Source organism: Gouania willdenowi, chromosome 24, assembly GCF_900634775.1.
Source record: "Gouania willdenowi chromosome 24, fGouWil2.1, whole genome shotgun sequence".
NCBI classification, from domain to species: domain Eukaryota; kingdom Metazoa; phylum Chordata; class Actinopteri; order Blenniiformes; family Gobiesocidae; genus Gouania; species Gouania willdenowi.
Genome location: NC_041066.1, coordinates 16496533 through 16522833, shown reverse-complemented (window position 1 = coordinate 16522833; position 26301 = coordinate 16496533). Strand labels below are relative to the sequence as shown.

Genomic DNA, 26301 nt, shown 5'->3' with positions numbered 1-26301 from the left:
GAAAACAAACAGGTGTGAACACAGAGGGAAGTGTTTGCCTACTTTACTTTCTGTGCTCTTGCCTGAGAGATCTAAAGTTAAAGAGACGAGAACAAGTCACGGGAAAAAAAAGAATGATCCCTGTCAGCAGTGCAGCTTGTTCCATCAACATACAGTAGGTAACGTGCAGCTTTTTTTTGGCTTAGTTTTCTTTTTAGGAAGTGTCTATTGATACGGAAACGTATCAATAGCCTCTGGGACTGTGGGTATGTTTTACCTTTTCTACATAAGCATAATGTGCCTGTGTTTTCACTGTGTCAGGATGGCCTAGTGGTCTAAGGAGCATGATCCAAGAGCGTTTCCTTCTGCTGTCGTGGGTTTGAATCCCACTTTTGACATATATTTTCATTTTAACATGTTTAACATGGCAAATTTCACCTTTAAAAATACATATATGGGAAAAAAAATAACATTTTAGGGTATTTCCTGGTATAGGGGTTAGGGATAGGAATAAGGTTAGGTTAGGGTTAGGGTTAGGGATAAGGTTAGGGTTAGGGCTAGGAATAGGGTTTGGGTTAGGGTTAGGGATAAGGTTTGGGTTAGGGTTAGGGATAGGGATAGGAATAGGGATAAGGTTAAGGTTAGTGTTAGGGTTATGGATATGGTTCGGGTTAGCAACGCAGCTAAAAATAAATATGAGCTAAAATAAAGGCAATGGCTATTAGTACGGTTGCCGTATCAATATATCAACATTCTATCCGTACGCAGCACCCCTATTTGGCCAGTTTAGGTCAAGTGATAGGTCAGCCATTGGTCAGTTTTGGTCTTGTGACTAAGAATAAACCTTACCCTAAACCTCACCCTAACCCTAAAAAATGATGCAATTTTGGGTTATAACTTAACCCTAAACCTAAGACTCTACGTACGTGTACTTTGGTAACCGTACCATTAGCACCGGGAGTTGTCCGTACGGCAACCGTACTAATAGACACTTTCTAAAATAAAGCTGACAGAACTTTAGGTCACGTGGTGCACCCATCACGTCACCTAAACTGGCCAATGAGGGGCGCCGCGTACGCGTAGACTGGCAGTCTATTGATACGTTTCCGTATCAATAGCCACGCCCTTGTTCTTATAGTGACTGATAAGTTGCTCTCATCACAAGTTGTGCACATTTCATTCTGCTTCATATGTGTGGTTGTTTATGAGACGTATACTGTCTAGATAATTCTGTAAAATGAGATAAGCTTCGACGTTCCATTGGTGCCAAACTGCTGCAATTATTAACAAATTAAAACATAGATGGAATAATTTATGTACATTAATTTCATCCACTTTTTACGACCCACTTGCTCTTCTTTCAGGGTCGCAGGGTCATTTTTGCGCAGTAAATTTAAAATAATCCAATTTGGAAAAAAATAATGGTGAAAAGATGCAGCTACTGCATTCTTTTATTATCAAATCTTTTTTTTTTTTTTTTAACAGTGAGATATGAGACGGATATCACCATTGTGTGAGGGCTTTAGGTTTTAGATTTAGCCATAGAAATACTTAGAGTCTCAAAAGGTCACATGTTTACTGTTTGCAGAGCAGATAATACCAGCCACTCCTTTTGTAACTAAAAGAAGACTGTTTGTTAGGATTTGCATCTCAGCACATTTTATTCAGGTAGACATTTCTCATGCAAGGTGATAAAAGATCAGGTTAAAATGTGAAAAACACTTGTTATTGTGACATTTTATTTAAATTAATTACTATAGTCTTCATAAATTGATTAATATTCAAGACATATGGCCCTACAACATTGTTTTTCAACCTTGGGGTTGTCTGAAATGTTATGGACCAAAATTCATATCTCAATATTTTTTCTAAAAATGGCGATACAGTGGAGTATCTTTATTTATCCCGCAGTGGGGAAATTTACTGTCATGGCAGCTCACATCAGATAAAGTGCAATATTTAAAACAGAAGGCAACAAACAGAAAACCCAAAAGACACCTTATATAAATCTCAATATTTTAACTCAATAAAAACACAACACAATTCTGGGTTAATGAATTTGCTGATTAAAAATGCCCTACAGGCACATTTAATAAAAAAAACAGCTGCACAATATGTCCCACTTTTGGCGTTTTCTTCTGTAAGGGACAGCATGTGTGAGTGAGAAAAATGTCCCTTGGGTCACTAGAAATATGTGATGACCCCAAAAAAGGTTGGGAACCACAGGCCTTACTGTGCTCAAGTCACTGTCCGACTGTTATCGGACGTAGTGTGCAGTGGTAGGTTTGCTGTCCAGATGGCAGTGTCAGGGTAATTCCCTTGAGAAGGGCCTTCCTCTAATCCTCCAGAGAATCTGCACTAGCCTGATCTCACGGTCTCATGGGAGAGCAAAAGGCTTGCCCTGCACTGACTGTATATGTCAGTCCACGGCAGCAGGACGCGTTGGGACTGTTGATAGTGAAGCCTGTTTGGGAGCGAAGGCTTGATCAGATCCTGCCAGTCAGCATAGGGCAGAGGGCCAACTGCTCTGCACACTTAGCACCACAGGGTTTCCTTTGGACATAAACACAGGTGAGCAGATGCAGAACATACAGAGAACAAAGATCAGATTAAGTGCAGTTATCTTGGTGTGTGAGCTTTCTTTAGTAAATAGTCTTTTTAACATCATGGGTCATTTTTATGGTCTTATTTGGAGGAAAATCAGTTTTTCTTCATCCCATACCACACTAGTACGATGATGTTTCCTGTTTCAATCAATTAAAAGAGTTAAAATCTAAACGCATGTATAGAAGCTGACTTGATACCCTTCTCCTTTTAGGATCTGTGTCAGATTACGTGTACATACTGTATATGTTTTCAATGGGATTCCATCCATTCATGTCTTTTTCTGCCTCACAAATGTAAAAAATCTAAAGCAAACCTAATGTTGTCAATCAAAATTTAACTAAAATCCCTCATCATCTGACAATAGACATACTATCTGATATTTTAAACATTGTTTTGTTAGGTATTTTATGTTTGTATCTTTAATTTTTGCTTTGTGTTTACACGCTGACTCCACGTGCTACGCTATTGGATCCATGCTGCTTTACAAATGGTGAGTTTACTGAAAGAATTAAGTAAAAAAAAAAACAAAAAAAAAAGACAAAAATGAATGTCAATAGTGCAATGATCGACTGCTGAACACCAAACTGAACCTAAAACCAATCTTTTGTCATATTTCTTCCTATCAGTTACATTATTCATTGTGTATTTTTGCATATCAGTTATATGCCTTTATTATGATTTGATGGTTTATACTGTGAGGGACCTTGTTTGCTCCGCCTCCTCTTTTGTTGATGTTAAATCTGCATGCTGCCTCACTGTAAGCCAATTACTTGAGCTTCTTTAATCTAGCTATGGGGGTGGGCAGGTGTGTATGTGGCAGTGAGCAGTGTCTCCTGTTATGCAACGATAAGTGAGTCTTCAAAAAATGTGAGTCTATTTGGGATTGAACCATAAAAACAAAAGAAATAAAACACACATTCAAAACATTGAGAAAATGGCTCGTTTTAGGAGAGTGGCATAAGAAGTGAATATGAAACATTACATTTGGATTTCAGTCATAACAAGTAACCTCACGTCACTTTCAACATCAGCCCTTAAATTAAACTTAAATTTAAACATTTATTGTGTTCTTTACCTGTCAGTTGATATAAGTTCAAGATACACAAAAATTGGATTGGATGATTTTTTCTTTTCTTTGCTGTGGCAAAATATTGTTGCTGACAATCTCATTAGTAATTTCAATTTATCAAATTTCCTGCGATATAAAAAAAATGATGGATGACATGGCTAAACTCCTTAACCTTAATTTATCGGAGTTAAAAATAAAATATTTTCTATTTTACTTTTTCCCTAGATGTTGGTATCCCCCTTCACTAATTATTAATGGCAAAAAAACAAGGTGTAAGTTCAAAAATGAAATGAAATGAAATCAAGGTGTTTTATATATATAACACCTTGATTTTGTTTATATATATATATATATATATATATATATATATATATATATATATATATATATATATATATATATATATATATAATAAAAAAAAAAAATAAAAAAAAAATGAAAATCAGAGGTCACCCAAAATACAAATTTTCAGTAATTTGGGAAATCTTAACATCAGGTTTAGATCCGACAAACTTAACATTATTTAATATTTCTGTCTAATTGAAAAATTTAGAAAAACATGGCATAGCATTCCATCTCTGATAAGAAAAATCATCTATTTTTTGGTATTACTTATTTTATATTCACTTGAGTTGAAACGTTATACCACAACGAGCCTTAAGTGTGTAAGTATGCCCGGAGTTAGCCAAATAAAAGCATGGTTATTTTTCAAACTGCATTTTTTGGGGTCTTTTTTTTCCTTTCCAAAAATATCGTCCCGTATTGTTATCGTGAGCCCAGTATTGTCTATCATATGGTCTCGTAATCTAACTTTGTATATCGTCCCAACTCATTTCAGGCAAAAAAAATAAAAAATTGCAGTTATGTAAAATGTCCCCTAGAGGGCGCTGCCTCGTTTTGTCAGATCAAGCACATCTGTAAGGGACTTCCCCCAACTCAGACTGACAGCACAAGCGGCCAATTGCATCCTCCCATTTAATACAGTAATGCTCGTTCGCCAATCAGAGGCCTCAGATGGCTGTGTTTCACTGTATGGGGCGGGCTCTGAGGATGACGGACACATCTGATTTGATCCAGGGCCAGATCCTGGATAGTAGACTGTAGTTGAGATTTTTTTTTGGAGGTTGAGGTAGCGGGACGACCAGGGCATTTGTAGGAGGAAAGCTAAGCTCCAGTCCACGCTTGAACACCGACCCACTCACGCTTTTGTTGGAAAACACCACAGGTAACGTTTGAATCCACCTTCAATGAAGTCACGTGATTTGTACATCAGCGACTGAGGCACGGTCGATGCATTTTCGGCTCATTTCAGTGCAACCTAATCGGTGTAGCTACTGTGATTAGAACGCTTAATGAATGCAATTTAACTTCACATGAGCTAAAGTGGTAACATAAAGGTGTTTATGTTAGATAATTTAAAGGTAAAGGGAAGTGACTAATGGCTGGGTTTATACCTTGGCAGCGAGCAGCTTCATGGCGCCTATCTTTCCCTACATTATCCCTGTTATCATCACCTATGCTACCTTCACGTCCCCGTGGCCGCAGACCGGATGTAGCCGTTCACGCGTGTTAATCAACGTTGTTTAATTATTTCTAAATGCTTTAATAGTAATACCAATGTGTTTTTTCCCCCTTTTTGCAGTATTTCCTGACAAAACCCCGATTTTTGCGTTAACGTGAATGATGCGTTCAGGGACTGTTTAAACATCCGGCTGCGTGTGCTCAGCTCGCGGCTTATTACAGCTCAGATGATTCACAGAGCTGCAAACCATTCATTTGAACACGTTTTTATTTGAGTTTTTACCAGGACACTTATGCTTATCCATACGTCTGAAATGTCCCCCGAAAAAGATCTAATTTTAACTCGCTTCCAAAGGATTGTGGTTTCCTGGGAGTGTCTACTGTTGTTGTTGTTTACCAAATGAAAAAGTAGGGATTTCCCCCCAACCATGATTTGACTGCAATCTTGAACTAGAACAGTTTTTTTTAACCAAGGACAGAGGCTGCTGCATGGTGTATGGTTTTGGAGGCACAGGAGGCAGATGGCAGGGATGGAGATTCAGCAGTTTTCTTTGGGAGTGACCAGGACAAGGTCATGGTCCATACTGAGATGCTCTACACATGTGCTGAGGAGAGAGACTGGGTTTATTCACACTTCAGTTAGGCCTGGGCAATGTATCGAGAGTCGAGATATATTGTGATTTCTATTTTGGGGGTATAGAAAATTACAATATCACCTATAACAATATATTTTTATTTTATAACTTTTTTTTTCTTCATCAAAATACTCATTTTAGAAGTCACTGCTTTCACTACTTCTCAGAACAGCATGAAAAACATGGTTAGATGCCCAGAGCTTCCTCTAAACAAGCCACCCTGCAGAGCTCACTCACACATGCTGTCAATTAAAGGAGAAAAAGCCAAAAGTGACACACATTGTGCCCGTTTACAGAAATGTCTTAAGTTTCTGGTAAGACTATATTGAGATTTATATCATATATTGCCATTTTGAGAAAAAATATTGATATATGAATTTTGGTCCATATCACCCAGCTCTAACTTCAGATCAGATACCAAACAAGAGGTAACGAGTAAGGGAGAATAAATACTACACAACAACATTGAAATAACTTTATGATCATCCAGAATAGATCATGTTTTTTTATTGAACAATAAATGTATTTACAGTAGCAATCAAAGGAATAAGATGGTTAGGTATTGTGTATGCTTTGATAGCAATGGATTATACAATACAGTAGTGTATTTTGTATTTTTAGATGTTTAAATAAAGTTGTTCTTTCATGTTTCCTGCTTAAGGTAATTGTTGTGTGTGAGCGTTTGTACAGGGTATCCAGTTAAAATGTATAGCTATAGAAGTTGCTGAACAGATGGTCAGGGCTGAACTAGTTCACATATAGGCAGGCAGAAGACAAACAACCAACCCACTGAACAGACTGAAAATGTGCTGACTTAAACAAAGTCACGGGCCAACCCTGTCATTGTCTGCAAATCCACAGGATTTCTCCTTTTGATCTAACCTTTTTGATTAGTGGCTAGTTTTTTTTTTTTTTTTTTTTGGTGTTTGTTGGAAGCTCAAACTTTGATGTGTGTTGGTAAAACTCCACAAATAGCTTAGTCGTCAAAGGTAGACTTTGTATGTTTTTAGATTTTGGTATAAAAGGAAAGTTGTCCAACTAGAATAGAATAAATGTTTTTTTTGCGTGGATACATACAAGCTGTTGTATCTATATAAAGTAAAAGATGTTTATATACTTTTTGCATAAGTTCTGAAGTAAAAATGATTGTGTAATTAACATTATCAATTAATGCGTTTTTTTTAATTCATTTTGTCAATATGGCAAATTTATGTTCTTTTTTTGTGTGTTTTTCCAAGTCATAATGTGTGTTTTTGTTATTTTTTTGTGTTATTGTTGTAATTTTGTGTATTTTTCTGTCGATTTGGGCAATTCCGTTGGCATTTTGTGTGTGTTTGAAGACCTTTTGTGTATGTTGTTATTTTTGTAGTCATTTTGTGTTCAAGTGATTGTTGTTTAGTGTGTCCTTGTTATCATTCTGTGTACTTTAGTTCACATTTTGTGTTTCTGGCGTTTTGTGCGTTATGTTGGGCTTCATGTAACTTCCAACTTCATGAATTAGGGGCCTCACGGAATTTGACAGAGGGCCGCATGTGGCCGCCACGGTTGCCTATGTCTATTGTGAAGGGTTATTGCATGCTATCATTAGCTTTTTATCGGATTAGCAAAACAATCAACTATCTAAAGATTGTCGTTGTGTCCTAAAAAAGGCCACAGCCTTCTAAACAAAGCAGAATCTTAATGAAGAACTGTGTCAATGGTCAACATAAGCATCATGGTTTTGTTTTGGTTCTATCGCGTCCTCTACACTTTATCTCTAATCTTGTTGATTCTCGGACTCTCAGCATGTGCTGAACAGTGACAGCTCTGTCAAAGTCGCTAATGAGAAGCCCTAATTGGTCGCTCTGGTGGGAGAATCTGTTCATTGAACGTTGTAGCTTGACTCTATGCTTGCTATATTAGCACAAGTGCTATGCAGACGTCTTGCTCTTGCAGATATTGTAATAGTTATGGTCACTTCTAGGTTTAATTTTATTTTTTTCTAAGCAAAAAGGACAGTGACAACAAAAGAGGAAGTGAGTATGGCACAGTAGAAATAAGAGCCCGAGTGAGAGTGAGGGTGACAGTGAGAGCAAAATGCATTGCTTAACCATTCGGAAAGGCTATGGGAACATCCCAGTGTGCCTATCTGGGTTTTCTTCCTGACCCTGTGGGTTCAACAGGAGCAGTGCACGTCACATTGGCTCAGACACACATAGATAGTCCTACTGTCCCACATTGGTTGGCGTGAACAGTGCATTGTGTGCTTTTTTTCTTCTCTTTTTTTAGAAATCTAGCGTAATCCAGGGAAAAAATGAGGCTCCCACACTTTGTTACTAATCCAATTGACTGCATTTTTGTCCTTCACTATGGTGGAAAAGCACTTATTGCCACTGCACCACAACACTATTCATGGCTTTAATTCCTCATATGACTTTAGGGCAGTTGCAACAAATATCTTAGCTCATAATGGCAAATAATCTTGATTTAAAGAAAGAAAAAAAAAACACACACACAAATGATAATAATCTTAAGTACATTAAATATGTTGATCTAAAAACCTAACTTTGTTAGTAGATTTTGATTGTAGAGATTAGCGAGTTGATTTTTTTTTCCTTTTTCTGTAGTGAATAAGGCTATTAGAGGAGAATAAAAGTCCTTGTGTTGAAGGGAAACCATTTACATCAGAGAGTGAGTGAGAAGAAAGACACGCAGCCCTCCACAGTAAAGTGTCCCTCTCTGAATGAAATGATAGCATAAAAACAGAAAACATAGAGTGTGGGCCTGTGGTTTTGGCACACAACCAAACCTAGTTAAAAAGAGATTAATCAGCGTAGGGTCACATTCTCACAGAGAGAGGCTGAGCTGAGCAGTACAAAAATGAAGAACGACGTTTTACAACAAGGCCACAAACTAAAGGAGCAACACGAGGAAATGTTGGCACAGAGGCACATATGAGCCTGAAGACAGTTAATAATGCGTCACAAGACACAAGCCTTCACCCTGACATACAACAAAAAGCCTAATACTAAATCTAAATGAAATACTGCAATTATCTGAAAGCAAAAGGTCCGATTTTTGCAGAAAAATAAATTGCGCCAATCGGATTATATTAGCCTGCATCTAAATAATATACAATATATTGTTTTAATTGCATTTATTCAGGTTTTTTCTGGGTACTCTAATTTATTTTTAATTTTATTTCAATTTTAGAACATTCTTAGGTTTAATGTTAAAATGTATGTATTATATTGGCTGATAATAAATGTGTCAGTTTTTCTCATTCTGTACATACTGTTGCTGACTTTTCTCTGTTGAGTAATATCACTTGATCAAGCCTTTTCTAATATTCCACACTACAAAATAAGAAATAAAAGTATGTATGATTTGTGCTGTTGTATCAATATACAGTTATCAGTGTCTACTAGAGTTGAATAAGAGTCTGGTACCAATAGCTTGTTCTCATTAGCTGCTACGGTTGGTGTAAGTTGCAAACTGTTTTGGATGGAGCTTTAAGAAGCTTCTGAACTGTGTGTGGTAGAGGTGTAAATAGGATATAGGAGGCAAAGCAGAGATAGACTGAACATAGGGTCACACAATTCCAACAGGTCAAAAGTGTTAGTGACAGGAAGTGGAAGATGGAAGCCTTGAAACTGAACAGAAATAGCTACAGCAAGTAAATAGTTCAGGGAATCTAAAGCACATCAGAATTACATCAGTAATGCAGTTTTTCTTCTCTGTATCCTACCCTTTTTATGTTTTACTCAGACTAACTTTTCCCCACTTATTATTATTATTATTATTATTATTATTATTATTATTATTATTATTATTAAATCTGAGAGCACTGCAGTACAGTCAATGCTGGAAGGGAAATTATTTCTTCTTTATTTGAACATCTATGGGAGCCTTGCTCATGCCTGTGGTGGTTGGGTGGAGAGATAGCTGCAGGAACGGGAGCAAACCCCTCGTTGGTCCATAGTTAATCTTGACGTGGATCCACTCAACAGTTGCCACGGTTACATGATGTTTTTAAATTCAGAATTAGTTATTCCGAATTAAATCATTCGGAATTAAAGTGGTCTGCTTCGTGTTTACATGGAAACAGTAATTCCCGAATTGAGGTTTACATGGAAAACCGGTTTATTGGGCTTTATTCAGTTCCGCTTTAGGTTTACGTGTTGGGAAGGCTATCGATTGGACAGTGGACGAACGTGACGTATTACGTCTATGTGGAAAAACACACAGCAAACCTTTTATTGTCGGCTTTAGCACAGAAGACCACATATGAGGACTGTTTTCACTTTTATTTTGATTGTAGTTTTGAAGCAGCAGTTGGACAATACGGTTTCAGTTTTGACCGCGGAGCGGACGGGAGATAGGAACTAATCACTGGTAAATAAAGTCCAGTAAAACTAAGGAAAACATTCACCAGGAATAAATTGTGGCTCCCTGAAAGACAGTAGCTCCAACAACTGGTAAAATCCATATCCATGTATTCTAAGGCTCTTATTAAATAGTCTCGGCTGGAGTCCGGGCGGCCATCCTGGTCATGTCATCACAGTAAATCGCGCATGCGTAGAACAACCAGAATTAATTTAAAGTGGATTTAAGTGTTTACAAGAAAGAGGAATTATGTAATTTGGAATGAAATTCGGAATAAACCAGCCACCTAATTCGGATTTAAGTTTAATTCGAAATTAAATTAGCATTAGGAATGAAGTGTTTACAAGGTCAGTTTAAAGAAGAATTAACTTATATTCTGCTTTAAAGAGTAATTAAAGCTCTCATGTAAACATGGCCAGTGTGGTTCCTTATCCTATGTAAATACTGTATATTGACATGGGAAGAATTGTCACAAATTCCTAACTTTTTTTTAAAATTATTATTCCCCTATTGTTTTTTATAATTATTTATTTCCATAAACCAAACATACCTACTTCGTTTAAAGTTCCCACGTCTTTCCCATATTTTTAAAGCTGCAGATGCGCATATTTGTGAGAGTTCATTCATTGGCAAAACATGGTGCCAATGGTGACATTACAGCAGTATCAAGGTTGCACTGTCATGCTCTTCCTGTTTTTATGTTGACAAGTTACTGATGGACAGTGAAGCATTCAAGCCGCAATGGAAGGATGGAGATAGAGGGATGAGACATTAAGGGGTCATGTCCTGTTTCCTGGTTAAAGGCCAAAGGTCACTGGTCTGGGATTAGTTTTTACTACATGCTCCAGTCCAGTAATCCGTCTGGACATGTTATTTGCCAGTGTGAGCCGAATGGGACATTTTTGTCCATGTTTTTTTGTAGGAGTGTGTCCTTGAGGAGATTTGAAAAAGACAAAGTATCTCATGGTGCATTTAAAGAAAATGTCCACCTGTAGATTATATGGTTAGGTAAACTGTTACAACTTCAATTTATGGTACGTAACACACCATTACTTTGTAGGTATATATCTGTAAAAGAAAAAGACCCAGACTCTTTTCAAAATATCAGTTACCTTTTTACTCAGTGCTCTATGTGCTTATCTGTTTGCCAGGGGAATACCATGCTATTTGCAACGCCTTTATTTGCAATTTTAACACTGAACTATGATGTACAGGAAGCTTGTTTTTGTTTTGTCACAGCACCTGTGGCCACCTCTCTTTGTTGGATGCTCGCTGCCATAGCAACACCACACCCACTTGCACTTCTCAAGCTGTAGAGTTTCACTCTGAGTTTCGTAGTCTTTCACTCATTCCTTCTCACATGACAACCAAATACTGCCGTCATCCTCCTCCTCCCTCTCCCCCCGCAGGAAACTGTGGCTGTCCTCATAGACACTCAGCTAGTTTCATTGCTAAATAGAGGAGTTTAACTGCTAACTCATACCTTGCCATCTTATTCAAGGTCACACAAATTGTAAATTTAAATACGAGATATTCAATACTCCAAGATGCAGAGCAGCCATTTATGTAAGTGCCGGTGCAGAAAGTCACCTGAAAAGTAGCACAACAGTTAAAGTAGAGATTTGCAGTGGTGCAATTGCAGCAATGAGTCGTCCGTAATAATACAGACACAAAAGTAATGACATGGAATTGGTCACCTAATTGTCACCTAGGAGGTGAAATTTCATTTGCAATGCTCCCACTGAATGTAACAGAGCCCAAGGAAAGCATTTTAATGTTATTTTGAGTGCAGAGAAATGCTGACACCAGGTGTAAATGGACATAGAGACTGAGAGTTGATGGCTGGATGGATGGATGGATAGATAGATAGATAGTGGAACCGACCAACAGACACACAAATATACAGAGGGATTATCCCCATGTAATCCTCAGGGTCAGTGTGCAGTGTAAAGAGACAGGCAGTTTCACACCAACGGTGTGTAGTAGGGAGGTGTCTATTTGAGGTTGACATCACACACACCTACAACTAATGCGTGTGTGCAAAGTATGTGTTTACATATGTTTTATAATCCGTTATAAGTGTTTTCTGCACTTTCATGCATATGTGAAAGTGTGTTTGGCATGTTGGAGTGTGTACGCATGTGTCATTGCATGACAGATGGACAAATTGTACAAGAGAGCAGCACAGATTAGGATTCTGCTCTCCGCCTGAATGTTGTTAGAGTAAAACCATGGATCCTCACATTGGTTTGGAAATCTGGAGTAAAAGAGTTTAAAAAGCCAATAGGCTGTTGCCTTTAATGTTCATAATGTGGTTTCGTTTGTAACGTAGTGATCCTGTCTTTTATCCATTAGATTAGCCTATATGTAGAATAGTCAGTGTTAAATTTTTGTTGTGTTTCAATAGTTGCAAGCTCTGAAATAAATTAAATACATTGTGCAGTAATGTTATAAGATTAATTGATAATAATGTAATAATACATATATTCAGGTATAGTTTAAAGGACGTTATAACACTAAAGGAGGGTAAATTGTTTAAATACAGAATAAATAATGCCATTAAACATTAGTTCGGTAGATTAAAAACAATATTGTAAATTTTAACTAATGATTACTGAAAAAAATGCCCTCCTCAACTGAAGCATCTGGGCTTTTTCTGTGCTTGTAGAATCACTAGGAAGCATCTGATATGGTCTGAAGTGGGTTCAGACGTGAAGATAATCTCTATTGTCACATGCACATTTATCTGCTAATCTGTATTCTTCCCGTGGTAATCTCTTGTCTTCTCTGGGATTTATTGTTGTAGTCAGTAGTGAATACCATTGACATGGAAACTCTTTCCTTCTCACCGCTCCATTTCCCATTAAAATGGAGTGGGCGTGTATTTCTATGCCTATGTCATTAGTTTTAAAAGGTTTTGGTATTATTCATTCATAAAAAAAAGCAGATAAAGTAAATCCCAACATTATTTGTAATCAGGCTAAATGTTAAAACAGGATTTTATGCATCTGCAGCATTTTTTGCATTGGGACCATGTCATTAGCTGCGTTTTCATTACCCTTGGAAATGTGCAAAATCTAAATAGCGCAATGAAAACGTAATGGAAACACCTGAATTTTGAAAAAACAAAAATATCGCTAAAAAGTTTTTACACTTTAATGAGGAGATATTTCAGACTTTCAATTTTGAAATGTGTTGCACAAGCGCTATGGAAACACCTTTTCCGCAAATACACGTCACAGTGCAGTAGATAAACACAGATATTGTGATGTATCGTGGATGACATTTCCTGTGATATATTGATTATTGCTGCACTGTGATAATATTGATATAGTGATGTATCGTATGGCGAGGTAACTGGTGACACCCAGCCCAAAAAATGAGTAAGATATCTAAAGATAAAAAATTGTCTTAAAGTCTCCCTGTGTGATAGAGTAGAGAAATAAAGATACATTGAGAGTGTAGTCTCTCTCCCTCTCTCTCCCATTTACCTTCCCCCTCTATCCTTCGTTGTCTCTCTTCCCTTTTCCTCTCCCTCACAGACTTCTCATCACCATAACCACCCCCACCCTCATGTCCTCTCTCCTTCGCTGTCCTCGTTTCCTGGAGCAATCGTCCTTAGGGACGCAGCGCTCTGATGGGAGAGAGCAAGGGATAGAGGAGAAAAGATGGCAATGACATTTTGTAGGGCAGAATTTTGATAAGAGGTAGGAAGCAAAAGTAAGGGTAGATATTAAGAAGATATATTTAAAGGACAAGAGGAAAGCTGAGGTGTAGGAAGTGCTACTGGAACGAGAGAGAGCCAAAGGAAACGGTAGGTAGTTCTTTATTCATACAACCTTCTTTCATTCTGCCATTTAGCGAAATAAGATACTTACCAGAAGGGTTTAACTGATGGAGAATGCACAGGTTTACTAGGTTATACACGGAAGTCACAAGATCATCTAAGCTGGGCTCTAAAGGTCTTGTTTTATTAGGATTTCAAGTGGCCATAAAAATATATCTTCTCTCTGACAGTTTGTATATTGCTTTGACTTATATGCAACATTGAAATAATGAACTTAGACTTATATGCTTCTTTTGTCCGCTGAAGCCTGTTCCCTTTACCGCGTTTACCGAGGTCTGTGTGTGTTTAATAAGTCCATGTGTGTTCGTGTGAAAGTCTGCATGTTTATGCTTCCAAAATAATGAACTTAGACTTACATACTTCTTTGTTTTTTAACTTATCTTCAAACGGTTAACCATTTCTTTATTTAATTTATTCATCTGCAAGATACTTTTGGGACTATTGGTAAACATGGAGTTTTGGTATTTGATGCTAAGTAACATTAAAAAAAAGTTGAACTTGGATTAAATATCGATGGCCTAGAAATATTCAGAGATTCAAGTATCTCGTAACATGGCTAGCTAACTCATAAAACAACATACTTCAGCTAACCTAATAGAAAACCAGACTTTCAAAAGATGCTGTTCCTGCCATTAATGCCTTTCTGTGCTTACATGATACTGGTTTTGTTTATATGGACTGTGGGAACAAGAGAGAAAGAGGTGGGGTTTGGAGGAGGATAGTGTGTGCGATTGGAAAGGGACTAAGGAAAGGAAGAGATTGAGTAAAAACCAGAAAGGGGCACCCCTGTGTGGAGAGCCAGGGAGAGGAAAAAATGAACACAGAGTGAGATAGAAAAACTGTGTGAGAGGAGGAACAAGGTTCCGTGTGTTGAACAGTTGTAGAGAATAAGTTCAAAGCCGGCTGTGACCGGAGCTCGATTTGGTTGCCAGCTCCCACACAGTGCGAGCTAGCCAACTGAAAAACTCTCTAAGGAGAGGGAACTGCACCTTGTTTGTACAGGCAGAATTGTTCTGATCATTTCAGTTGAAGAATAAAATAAAGCCTGAAATAATGTAAGCCAGTCTCTTATAGGTGATGGATTAGTATCATACATTGCTCAAATTTTATTTGTAAGGATGAAGAGAATCTGTTCTGAAACAACTTAGACAGACAACTATCTTCCTCTGGAAAGTTGGATGACTGATGATCTATCTATCTATCTATCTATCTATCTATCTATCTATGAAGAAATATCTCATATTATTTGGCTTCATATAAGGATAAAAGCAAATGTCCTGGTTTTTGGCAAACAAGCACAGACCTTGTAACTTTGATAATTAAGATGGAAACACATTTTTTTGTATTACTGGGTGAAAACAGGCATCCATTTTCTTCTTCTTGCCTGGTAGAAGTTGTAATGCTACCTCAAAACATATTATGGGTGAGTAAATGGGTGCTAGTACATTAGCTGTAACAGTAAATTATGTGTGCTAGCTTGCATTATGGTCAACTGGTTTCAGGTTTTCCTTGTCTATAGTCCTTTTTGAATTGGATGGGCTCAGTTTCCTTATTTCGCCCCTTGTTGATAAATAGGATTGAATCAGTCCTGTTTCCTGATTGTGGAAAAGAAAAAAAAATGAATGTAAGACCATTGGCTTTTTAGGCTTTAATCTGAGGTCATACATGAAATTTCTGTAATTTCATGAAAATAAAATGAATGAGCAGACCTTAATCTCTAAGCAACATATGGGCAATAATAACTGCCACCCCTGTAACGTTGCCATTTGTTTGTGGATATGCTATTATGTGCTTTATTGTATGCTAGCAAAGATAGACTGGGGGCATGAGTGTTTGTGTCGGCTGAGGGAAACATAGGTACAAGGTTTGATTTCTGATGAGGGCAGAAGGGGCGTTAACGCACAAGCCAAATCTACAGAGGAAGTAGGAAGGGTTTGCTGTGACAACCCCTTAAATAAGAAATGATAATGAGAAAAATCCAATATTTCTAAATAAATGCATTACTTGTCTCTCACATCTGCAATGCACACACCTACCTTCATGTGTCCTCTGCTCTTTACGTCATTAGCTGATCACGCATAAGAGACAGTTTCTATTTTTACTCCCCTGCTCCCAACACACCATTGTCGCACTGCACTTTACTTGTGTGTGCGTGCGTGTGTGTGTGCGTGCATCATTTAAGAAGGCCCAGCGGAAAGCATCAGTGAATTAAAGGACACATAAACTGAGAGTGACAGATGTTTGTTTGCATGTGCAGATAGATTAGAGCATTTTATCATCCTTGTATTGTTATCAGCAAATTAGTGTCACGCATGCTCTAAAGTGTGTTGTTGTTGTTGTTGTTAGAGGACTTTTGTAAACAGTCCAGCCAATGACTTTGGGTGCCCACCCCAGCTGTACGGTAATGCTAATATATGCTTCCTTAGCGTCTACAGAATTAATATCTCAAACTCAATCCATGTCAGTTTGCCAAAAGCTCAAGTATGGTTTCCTAAGTGGTTTTATCATCTATATTTTAGAATTTCTAACATTAGTAGAGTCCCATGTTTCTGTTTCATAATTTTGGGGTTGCAGCGCCACCCCTTTTTGGATGTAGGATTCAATTTATTTCATGTTATTTAAATGTAAATCAACATTACTTAAGCTGTTACATGTAATTTTATCAAAGAAACTTAATACGACAACAATCACAGAGGGGGTTTACATTTTTAACCAGTGTTCCCCCTGGGAAATACTTGAAGCTGGTAAGGTGAAAATACAAATAGGCCAGTACTTTATTTGTTTATTTATTAAAGATTAGTTGAATAAGAGATTAAAAAACACAACTGCTCTTGACTTATTCTCATCAGCATATAATTTTTATTTTAGAGTAAAGGCAAGTTTTCCTTTTGTATTTTTGTAAATAAATTTTAAAAAAAGAAAAGAAAATTATGTTGAATAAAGGCTTAAAAATCCTTTTTTCTGTTCAGTGCTCATCTGTCGATTTCACCCATTTTCCTGCAGGTCACCATGACAACAGAAGCAGGCTCTGAGACTGAGGTGAAGGAGAAACCAGAGGAGTCACCTGCTGAGCCAGACCAATCAGAGAAGCCCCTCGAAGAAACCCAGGAAGTAGCGAACGCTAAAGACGAAGAGGCGATTGAGAAGGTGAAGGAAAAAGACGGGAAAGAGGGCAAAGGAATTTCCCGATTTCTGCCGACATGGCTTAAGAAGCAGAAGTCTCAAAGTCAGGTAGATGTAGCTCATCGTGCTGTTAGTTTAGATGTCCTCATATCTGAAGCGAGATTAATTTTTGTTTATATAAACTATTTCTTTCCAAACAAATCCAGACCTCCCCAACAAAGGAGGTCCCGCCCACAGAGGAAGAAGACAGCAAGGTGACACAGGAAAAGCAGGAGCCTGCACCAGAAGTGAACGGTCACGCAGAGGAAGAGGAAGAGACAGAGGAAGTCAAGACTGAGCAAGTGAAGGAACAGGAAGCAGAATCACACTCTAACGCTAGTGCAGACACTGAGGTACTGGTCGCCTGCAGCTCTCTCATACAAAAGCAATAGTTTGCCACTCGAGATAAAGTTTTGGTTTACTTAAAACGATTATAATGGGTGACACTTTCAATATTAAAGCAGTGCTCTTCAACCTTTGATCTTCCATTGTATGTGATTGACTTACTGCATCAATTAGAATATACTCTCATTCAGGGGTCCCAAACCAATGACCTGCAGACCAGTACCTGGCCACAAAGAAAATGTGATTATTGTTGGGTATTTATTTGAAATGTTTTTTACAGCTTTACTAGAACTGCATGTTTATTAGTTGGTGAATGTAGAATAAAAAATACTCAGATATGACAATTTAACCAGAATGCTTTGCTTCAAGTTACGAGTTCAGTATTATATTTGGAACAAAACCCAATCACATCATCCTCTAAATGGGCTGGAAATTATCTAATTAAGTATAAAGTACATTAGTACTACTCATCACAAATTATTTTAAATTGGATTCCAGGATACAAAAAGTATATGATATTAAAATGCAATGTAACACCCCCCCTAAAAGAAAATATAAAAAGAAAAAAATTAGAATCTTAGTTCTTTCTTAAGACCAAACTTTCAAAGTTCAAACCTTCATATTCATTTAAGTCACCAATCTGTAATCTCATTTTAACTTTTTAATGTTGTGTGTGTGCGTGTGCGTGTGCGTGCGTGCGTGCGTGTGTTTTCAGAAGAATTGCGGAAGTAAATGTTTGTTACAAAGTCTGATGTAAGAAAAAGTACCTCAAGATCAGATGTTTCTATGCCTTTTTTCACATTTACTGTGTGTGTGTGCACTGACTACAGACAGAGGTTGTTTCGGGCAGACATGCCCACAAAGTGAACTCTTCCATCTAGTGATTACATTCAGCCACCAGGCCCACCCTGTGACATCATCATTTCTGTGATCATGTCAGAAGAAACGCCTGTGCTTTCTACGGCCACATTCATTCTAGAAGCAGAGAGAGAGAGAGAGAGAGCGAAATGGAAACATTTCTTCATCTTTAAAACTTAAAAGCCAATGAAATTTTTTGCTTTCAAACTAATAATGAAAGACAGCTTATGTTCACATGAATTGTGGAATAGAAGTTCCCTTTCTTGACTTGAGTTTGTGGACCTCCTTCTCAGCCTGCCAAGGAAGAAAGAGCAGAAGAGAGCACAGAGAAAAGCCCAGAAGATTCCAAGGAGGCGACAGAAGGAGAGAAGGCAGAGAAGGAGGACAAGCAGGTGGAAGCAGAAAGGCAGGCAGAAGAAGGACAAACATCCATTTTCCAGTCTCCCCTTCGTCTAGTAAGAAAGAACAAGATGAAGCTGGTGGTCTGTCATGTGACCCTCCTGGATGGGACAGAGTTTACCTGCGAGGTGGAGGTAAGACGACCAAGAAGCTCGATTTCTTCTAATTTCCAGCACTGAATTGTTTCTTTGTTTTTTTTTCACAAACTCCTATTTTTAATATATTTCTATCAAATGTATTTAAAGTTCTAGATAAATGTGTGATGTATCACATTGTAATTTTTATTCAAATCTATCACTGTTTAGACCATTTTGTTATGTGTTCAAGCAATCTTTTGAGATGGATTCATACTTTAAATGCTGTCTGAATTATTCACACAACTAAAGTTTTGGGGAGTTTACCTACACATGTAGTCACTGTGTTGTGGGCGTAGTCTAACGGATCAAAACAACGCAAAGCAGAGCACGCTGCGGGGGCTTGTCTGGTGACTAGAACATGCACATACACGCGCATACACACACACTCACCAGATTAGTTTGCTGCATCTGTTGCTCCCTAACAAGCACGTGCCTTAGACCCCACAACCCCCCCTCTCCAACACACACACACACGCACACACACACACACACACACACACACACACACACACACACACACACACACACACACACACACACACACACACACACACGCTCATTACATGTCCTTTATGCTTGTGATTCTTTATTTGTACTCTTGCTGAACCTCAGTTGATGCTCTTTTAATGTTATACTTACAATGGAAATCCAAAGAACTGGCTCAACATCCCACAGTGATGGCCCGGGTGAGATTCGAACCGACAACCCTCCGATTACAAGCTCAGCATCCTTAACCACTAGGCCTCCATTCCTTTTGAGTAATATGTTTAGGTTTAATTTATTCAGACAAATGTTATTCAGGAAATTTATTCTGATCTCCGGGCATTCTTTGACTGTCAACTGCCAGTCTTCGTCAGAGGCGTCTGCTGATTGCTTTGATGTTTCCATGACGTCCGCGAAATAATTCCAGCAAATTCTTTTTGTCTTCTTATTAAATAATATGTTCAAGTTTCATTTATTCAGACAAAGGTTTTTCAGGAATTTAACCTTTGATCTCCTGACATGTTTCGACCGTCAACTACCAGTCTTCTTCACAGGCGTTTGCTGATTGCTTTGATGTCTCCTTGACTCCTGCGTAACAATTACAGCAAGTTGTTTTTGAAGAATTTGTTGTTTCATTTATCCAGACAAATGTTTTTCAGGGAATTTACCTTTGATCCCATGACATGTTTCGACTGTCAACTGCCAGTCTTCTTCAGAGGCCAACTGCCATTCCTCTATGATATGCCTCAAATCACTACATTTGCTCCCATCAGTTTGGAGGCAGGTTTGTTGAAGCTGAGAAAGGCTAAAATATTTGTTTCAAAAACTCTGGACTGGCCTCGCTGCCTTTATTGTGGCACAGCCAGTCCCTTATCTACACAATGACAACAGCCAGCTGTCTGCCTGTGAAAATCGAACGAACAGTGGCGTCTTTATGAAACAAGAGATAACGCTGATGCTGCAGCTAACTGCTATTGTCCTGTTACAAACACACACATAGACACACACATCCATGCCTTCCTCCACAAACTGGCATAGATACAGTGGTGCGAGGAAGAGGTGCAACAATGCGTTCCAAAGATTAAAACCTTTTTTTTTTTTGGCAACACTCACAGTCTGCTGAAACTCTCCATCCATTCTTCCATCATTCATCTGCTTAATTCTCCAAACCAGGGCATCACTTTCATCCCAGTGTCACAAGTTCACACACATTGCATTAGTTGCTAGACCTTTGGAGTAAAATTTGGGGCAGATGTTTTCAAACTCAAGGGGCTTTCAAAGGAGAGCCTTTAGTGTCACATGGTACTAAGAACTTCATTAGTATTGCTTTCAGCAGGATTTGAGTGCCACATGGTTAAGTAGCATTTCATAGAACATCAATAGGTATTGCATGAGGCTGTAGGCTTGACACTCATAGTTTGACTTACACAAGAAGGCAGGAGACTGAGAGCTCATGTAATATCTCCGATATCTGTAACTGCCTGCAAACGTTGGACACTTGTCCCCAGATAGCATCCTGCTTAGAGGAACGCTGGCACAGACGCAGAGGCTCAAAAAGGTCACATTCCCACATTCTTTAGTCCCTCAGTCGCAATGAGTGTGTGCTTGCTGTGCATGTGTGTGCGACCAAGTATAGGGAAAAAATGCGCAGATGTTTTTCGAAAAAATGCATTCTCTCATTCTCTGTGCTCTCTGCCCTGTCTGTGAGTCTGTCTGTGGACCAGTGTTAGGATGAGGTTAGTGTCATATAAAAAGAAGTCTGTATGAATTAATTACTTAATCATTCTGCTTTTCCTTTGATTTCCCATATGCCCAGAGGCACATGCTCGTACTCATGTGATAAATATCATTGTTGTAGTTGAATGTGGGGCGGTTTTATGGCGAATGATCTGCCTCCGTTCATAAAGGAATTTGTCCCTCTGACTCAGATGGAAAGAGCTTCAGATGAACTGAAAGAACGTACTTGCATTGATGAAAAGTTCCCATGAAATCATACAAAACATTTCAAATACATTGAGGGAAAAGATTCAAAATATCTTTTTTTTTTGTGTGTGTTCCTTTTTCTGCAGAAACGTGCCAAGGGTCAGTATCTGTTCTTCAAAGTGTGTGAACACCTCAATCTGTTGGAGAAGGACTACTTTGGTCTGAGTTACACAGACAGCCATGAACAGAAGGTATGTAATTACACAAAAAAACCACACACACTTTATACCCACTTTACCCAAACAGGCAGTATGGTTGCTTGCATGTCATTTTCAATAGGATTTTTTTGGTTTTTCAAGCTGTGGTTAGAGGCCGCTAAGAATTCAGAAGTCATAGGTTCAGGGACTGCAATTTTCTGAAGATGGGAATGATCCAGTGCACTGATAAGATAAACACTCATAGGAGTATTCATTACAAAGTGTTACAATGTGTTTAAGTTTTAAAGCTATGATTAAAAATACACATAATCCCAACGATGTATATAACTAAACAAAATACAGATGTGAGAGTAAGGATGGTCTCTTTAACAAACTAATATGTTCTGCGTGACTTTGTTATTTTACTCTTCTTTCTACAGTGCTGGTTGGATCCCACAAAGGAAATTAAGAGACAAATACGCAGTAAGTCTATCCTTCCTACTTGATATTGATGTCGTGCACAAAATGATCCCCCCAAACAACTAATAAAAGATAAATACTTATCCAACAAAACAGGACACGCATCCTCATGGCAAAGAAAACCACTTCTTCACTGACTTTAACAACAACACCTCAGACATTTGACACTACACAGCAGCAGGCTGGCAGCAGGGCACAAGTTTGCAGCTTGTGATCACAGTGTTTCATTATTTATCAATCTCTTTATTAACTGCGGAAAATGTATGGCTAACAATTTGGCGTGGCAGCTTGAGTTGAAGAAAAAAGTGGCGTGAGGCTTGTTGAACAGATGATGTCGGTGTCAAATTTTGCTGAAGTCACCATAAAGTTAATTTTGTTAGACAGCCAAATAGAGCAAAGGTGTGTAAATATTGTCAGTGCAGTTATTTGGGTTTCCTTAAAGGGATCCTCCACTGTTTTTACAAATTTGGCCTAAAATCTTAGGAGGTCCCTTAGGAGAGCTCTTCTTCTCTGCTTCATTGTCTACTACTGTATGAAACTGCAGTGTGAAAACTGTCCCCCTCCCCCGCGTTCACAGATGCTTTTTGAGGTCACAATGGTTTTTATCCTCTTTTGGTAAACAAAAAAGGTTTACATCAATTTTTTTGAGCAACCAAAAGCAGCACAAGTTTGCATTTTGACTGAAAAAGCTGCTAATGATCTAAAAATCAGGCTGGTCTTAAGGAAATCAAACATGTTTGAAATCCAGTCGCTCCTTGTGAGGGTATCTCACAGTGTCAGTGCCACAGATCGGCTTACCTTAAACTCTCACACTGTGCATGCGTGAACACCATAGGACCGCTGTAAAATTGACGTACCGTACTGCCCATGTCTGTCCAGCCAGCTCCTGGTCCATCACATCGCTGCCTTTTAGTTTTTAAAGCTCTTTTTGCTGAGATTTGCGAGTGTCTCTCCACTTCCGGGTTCTTCTTCTTCGTCTGTTTTAATGGTGACGCTTCAGAGTTCTTCTTCTTCCAATTTGTACATTGTCTTTCTGGAAAAAAGACCCCGACGTGTCTTGTATGAACGTACAGTTTGAACAGTCAGATTGTGTCAGTGTCGGTCCATATGGTGTGAGAACATGCATCGTGAGCTGCGCACATTCGGGCTCTGCACATGAGTCTCACAGTTTGAGCTAGAGCTGAGTACAACGATTCAAAAAATCACACAGTGTATCACAGCCTTTAGGCATAGATCTTCTAATAAGTACATTTAGAAGATCATTGGCCAAACTTGTAAAATAGTTTTCATGATAATACTTTATATGGTCCTTTTTTTTTTTTTTTTTTAAATAGACGATTGCTAAATTACGTTAAAAATGTAACTTAAGTTCACATCTTAAATTTAAAATAAGCAATAACATCAAGTCTGCAACAGCGTACTAGTTTTTTGAAACATGTAATTTTAGCTCGTAAAAGTTTTTTTTTTTTGTTTTTTTAAGTCTCTGCATCTGATGTGTTTTGTCTGGCTCTGTGCAGACAGATTGTGGTTTTGTGTGTGCAGTGTTGTTGTGGCTGTGTCCATATGTGCGTCTGTGGTTCACGGATGAGTGCTGTGCATCTGGAATATGTTCATGTGTGCATTTTTCTTGGTTTGTGCAGAAGTTGAACGCTGGTCAGAGAGCAGAGCACTATGCCCGTTTGATTACAATACCCACGCAGTCAATCAGACCGCACCCAAATGAAATGGTTGGCTCCATTCTGCACTTGTTTTATGAAATAACTCAAACTTAGCATTGGTCTATAAATTCTAAACCTCTGTTTAACAGTTGCAAAACACATTCACATCTTAGATGATAAAATGAATTTAACCACTGAAATGAGAGGGTTGAAAATCAGTACCTTAATATGAGCTACAACTCGATGTTAGTGCAGTTTACGAGAGGGTCCTGTCTAGTGCAATCATGGCAACTGTAAAATTGAGAGGAAGCAATCATGCCTTTGTGTAATGGACATTGAAAAAATGAAAGCATACAGAGGCTGCACAGTGCCATATGCATGAAGGGCTTCGACAAAAAGGGAAGAAAATAAGATTTGCAAGTTTATAAAGAGGTTTTACAAATGTAGGGATTGGTTGAGAAGAAATCTGAGTAAATTGATCCACAATGCAAGAAATGCAAGTATAAAAATAGGCTCCTTTGCATTTCAACTCTGACTCAAGATGACAAAAAGCATTGCTCTCTGAAGTCAGGCTGCATGTGTCACTTTGGCTGTAGTCCAGTCGGTAGACCTTTCTTGTGCGTGTGGCTGTAGTTAATGTTTAACAGCAGCGAGCAGCTTTTCTCCATCATCGCACAAAGCTCTTTGGCTGTTGGTGCCTCACCCTGCTGTGCACCTTCATAGGACAGTTGGAGCCAGTTTGGTTTGCTCACCAAGCATCACTGAACCTTCATATGTTATTTAGAAACATGTTACATTTATTTTAGTACAAATCCCTCCCTCCATGTTCAATACTAGCATTTTATATACAAGAATTGTTAATAATGACTCATGGACAAATATGTAAGAAAACAATAGATTATTAGCAATTTATGGTAAAAAAAAAAGTTTTGTTTTTAGTTTGTGTGCAGTCTGCATGGCTGACACGAGGATGTCTAGAAAGGTACTTATCTAATAGATAAATGTAAAGAACTGAGATTTTGAATGAAATTATCAGTGTCTGTGCAAAAAATGTGAGATTTGTTTGGATTTTGCAGTTTTGACAGTTAGTTGCATTGCTTTTGTTCCTCTTATTTCACACACACAGTGAGTGTTTCCATCATTGACAATATTTTGCTGTATTTGTACACAATAGGGGTGTGCATTGCCATGAATCTGACAATACGATTCACGGTTTGCATGTCACGATACGATATATCCTGATACTAAACAATACGATTTAGTATAACAGTATGAAATACAATTTTATTTTTGGTTATTGTAAACTTGCAAAAACAAGTAAATGGTAATTAACTGTAATTGAAGCACAAATATAAAAAACAAGTTGTATTATAATCTGCTGTATATGAGGGTGTAAATGTGCGTTACAATGGGTGGAGCTAATCAGAACAGATATGTTGAACAGCATTGTTGGTAACATGATTGTTGATCATAAAAAATAATGATTCATTTTTCTCTCATTCACACGCAGTGCGATAAGCATGTACAGCCCACTGTGATCAAAGAACAAATAAAGAACAATCTAATATTTTTGCATATTTTCTTGTGTTTTTTGACTTTTTACGACCTACTGGTGACACCCCTGTTCTGTTTTACTCTCTTTTTTTTCTTCTAGGCAACAACTGGCAGTTTGGATTCAGTGTTAAGTTCTACCCTCCTGACCCTTCGCTTCTCACTGAAGACATTACGAGGTATACACACATGCCAGCAACTGTTCACCTGAGCCGGATCTATTGTATTACACAGTTTTGTAGCTAAAGATCAAGTTGTAAAGATCTGTTGGCTTTTTAATTTAATATCCATCCTTTGTATTGTCCAGACTCACACATTGACACCATTTATCAGGTGTTTTATTCCAACCATTAAAGAGGCTTTGTGTGTAACTGTCTGTTATCTCTTACATTTGGCTGCCCCTGCTGCTGCTTGGTGCTTTGCTGATAGTGTTTTATTTGTTTATCAGAGAACAGTGACCTGGCTGGGAATAGTCAACATTAAAATGAGGGCTTTGACCCTAAAACATAGAGCTTAAACACAGTTTAGGATTTTACAGAAATGAGGGAAACTGAAAGCATGGGTGTCACCTCATGTTCCATGCTGTAGTACAATAATGAGCTCATGACTTTGGGTGTCACTAAGGTCATTGGCACTGCATGGATTGTTAATTCATTTGTATTTATACATATGCACACACACGCATGCAGGCGCAGGGTTGTTAAATGCAGCAGTTTTGTTTGAGGTGTATGCATAATGAAGCCAACGACTTCTCTGATGAATGCAGTGAAAGGTTAAACACGGACACAGGATCATATCAACAGCTCAGCTGCTACAAAAACAGCTAATTAGCTTGTGCACTAGCTGCTACTGTCCCGGTAGATTATTTCCACATGGCTTTGCCATTGGCTTTTATGAAATGCACAACCTCCTTTGCGGCGCTACTAAATAAATGCAGGTTTTAAACAAATGTATTTGCTTTGCAAAATTAGCAAAGCGTGGGGTTTTCAAAACCTTTTTTTTTTTTTTTTTTTTACCTTGTCTGCACAAGCTGTCGAAGTAGTGCAATATTTTTAATGACAGCTAAGCATGTGTTTTATTATTGT

The 26301-nt window shown here is 38.1% G+C and overlaps 1 protein-coding gene across 11 annotated transcripts in view; it reads left to right on the top strand.

Moving 5' to 3' along the window:
• Positions 1–26301, top strand: part of epb41l2 (erythrocyte membrane protein band 4.1 like 2) — a 49698-nt gene continuing 23397 nt past the window's right edge. For 4 of the 11 annotated variants that reach the window (XM_028439143.1, XM_028439139.1, XM_028439133.1 and 1 more), the window contains exons 1-7: positions 4723–4880; positions 17027–17254; positions 17353–17538; positions 18682–18921; positions 21477–21581; positions 21968–22010; positions 25320–25395. In XM_028439143.1, coding sequence (XP_028294944.1) covers positions 17033–17254; positions 17353–17538; positions 18682–18921; positions 21477–21581; positions 21968–22010; positions 25320–25395 — 872 coding nt within the window. In that variant the 5' untranslated portion in view covers positions 4723–4880; positions 17027–17032. Of the gene's footprint in view, positions 155–4717; positions 4881–13767; positions 13991–17026; positions 17255–17352; positions 17539–18681; positions 18922–21476; positions 21582–21967; positions 22011–25319; positions 25396–26301 lie in introns of those variants that run through there. The other 7 variants (XM_028439141.1, XM_028439138.1, XM_028439137.1 and 4 more) reach the window with 4 other exon arrangements.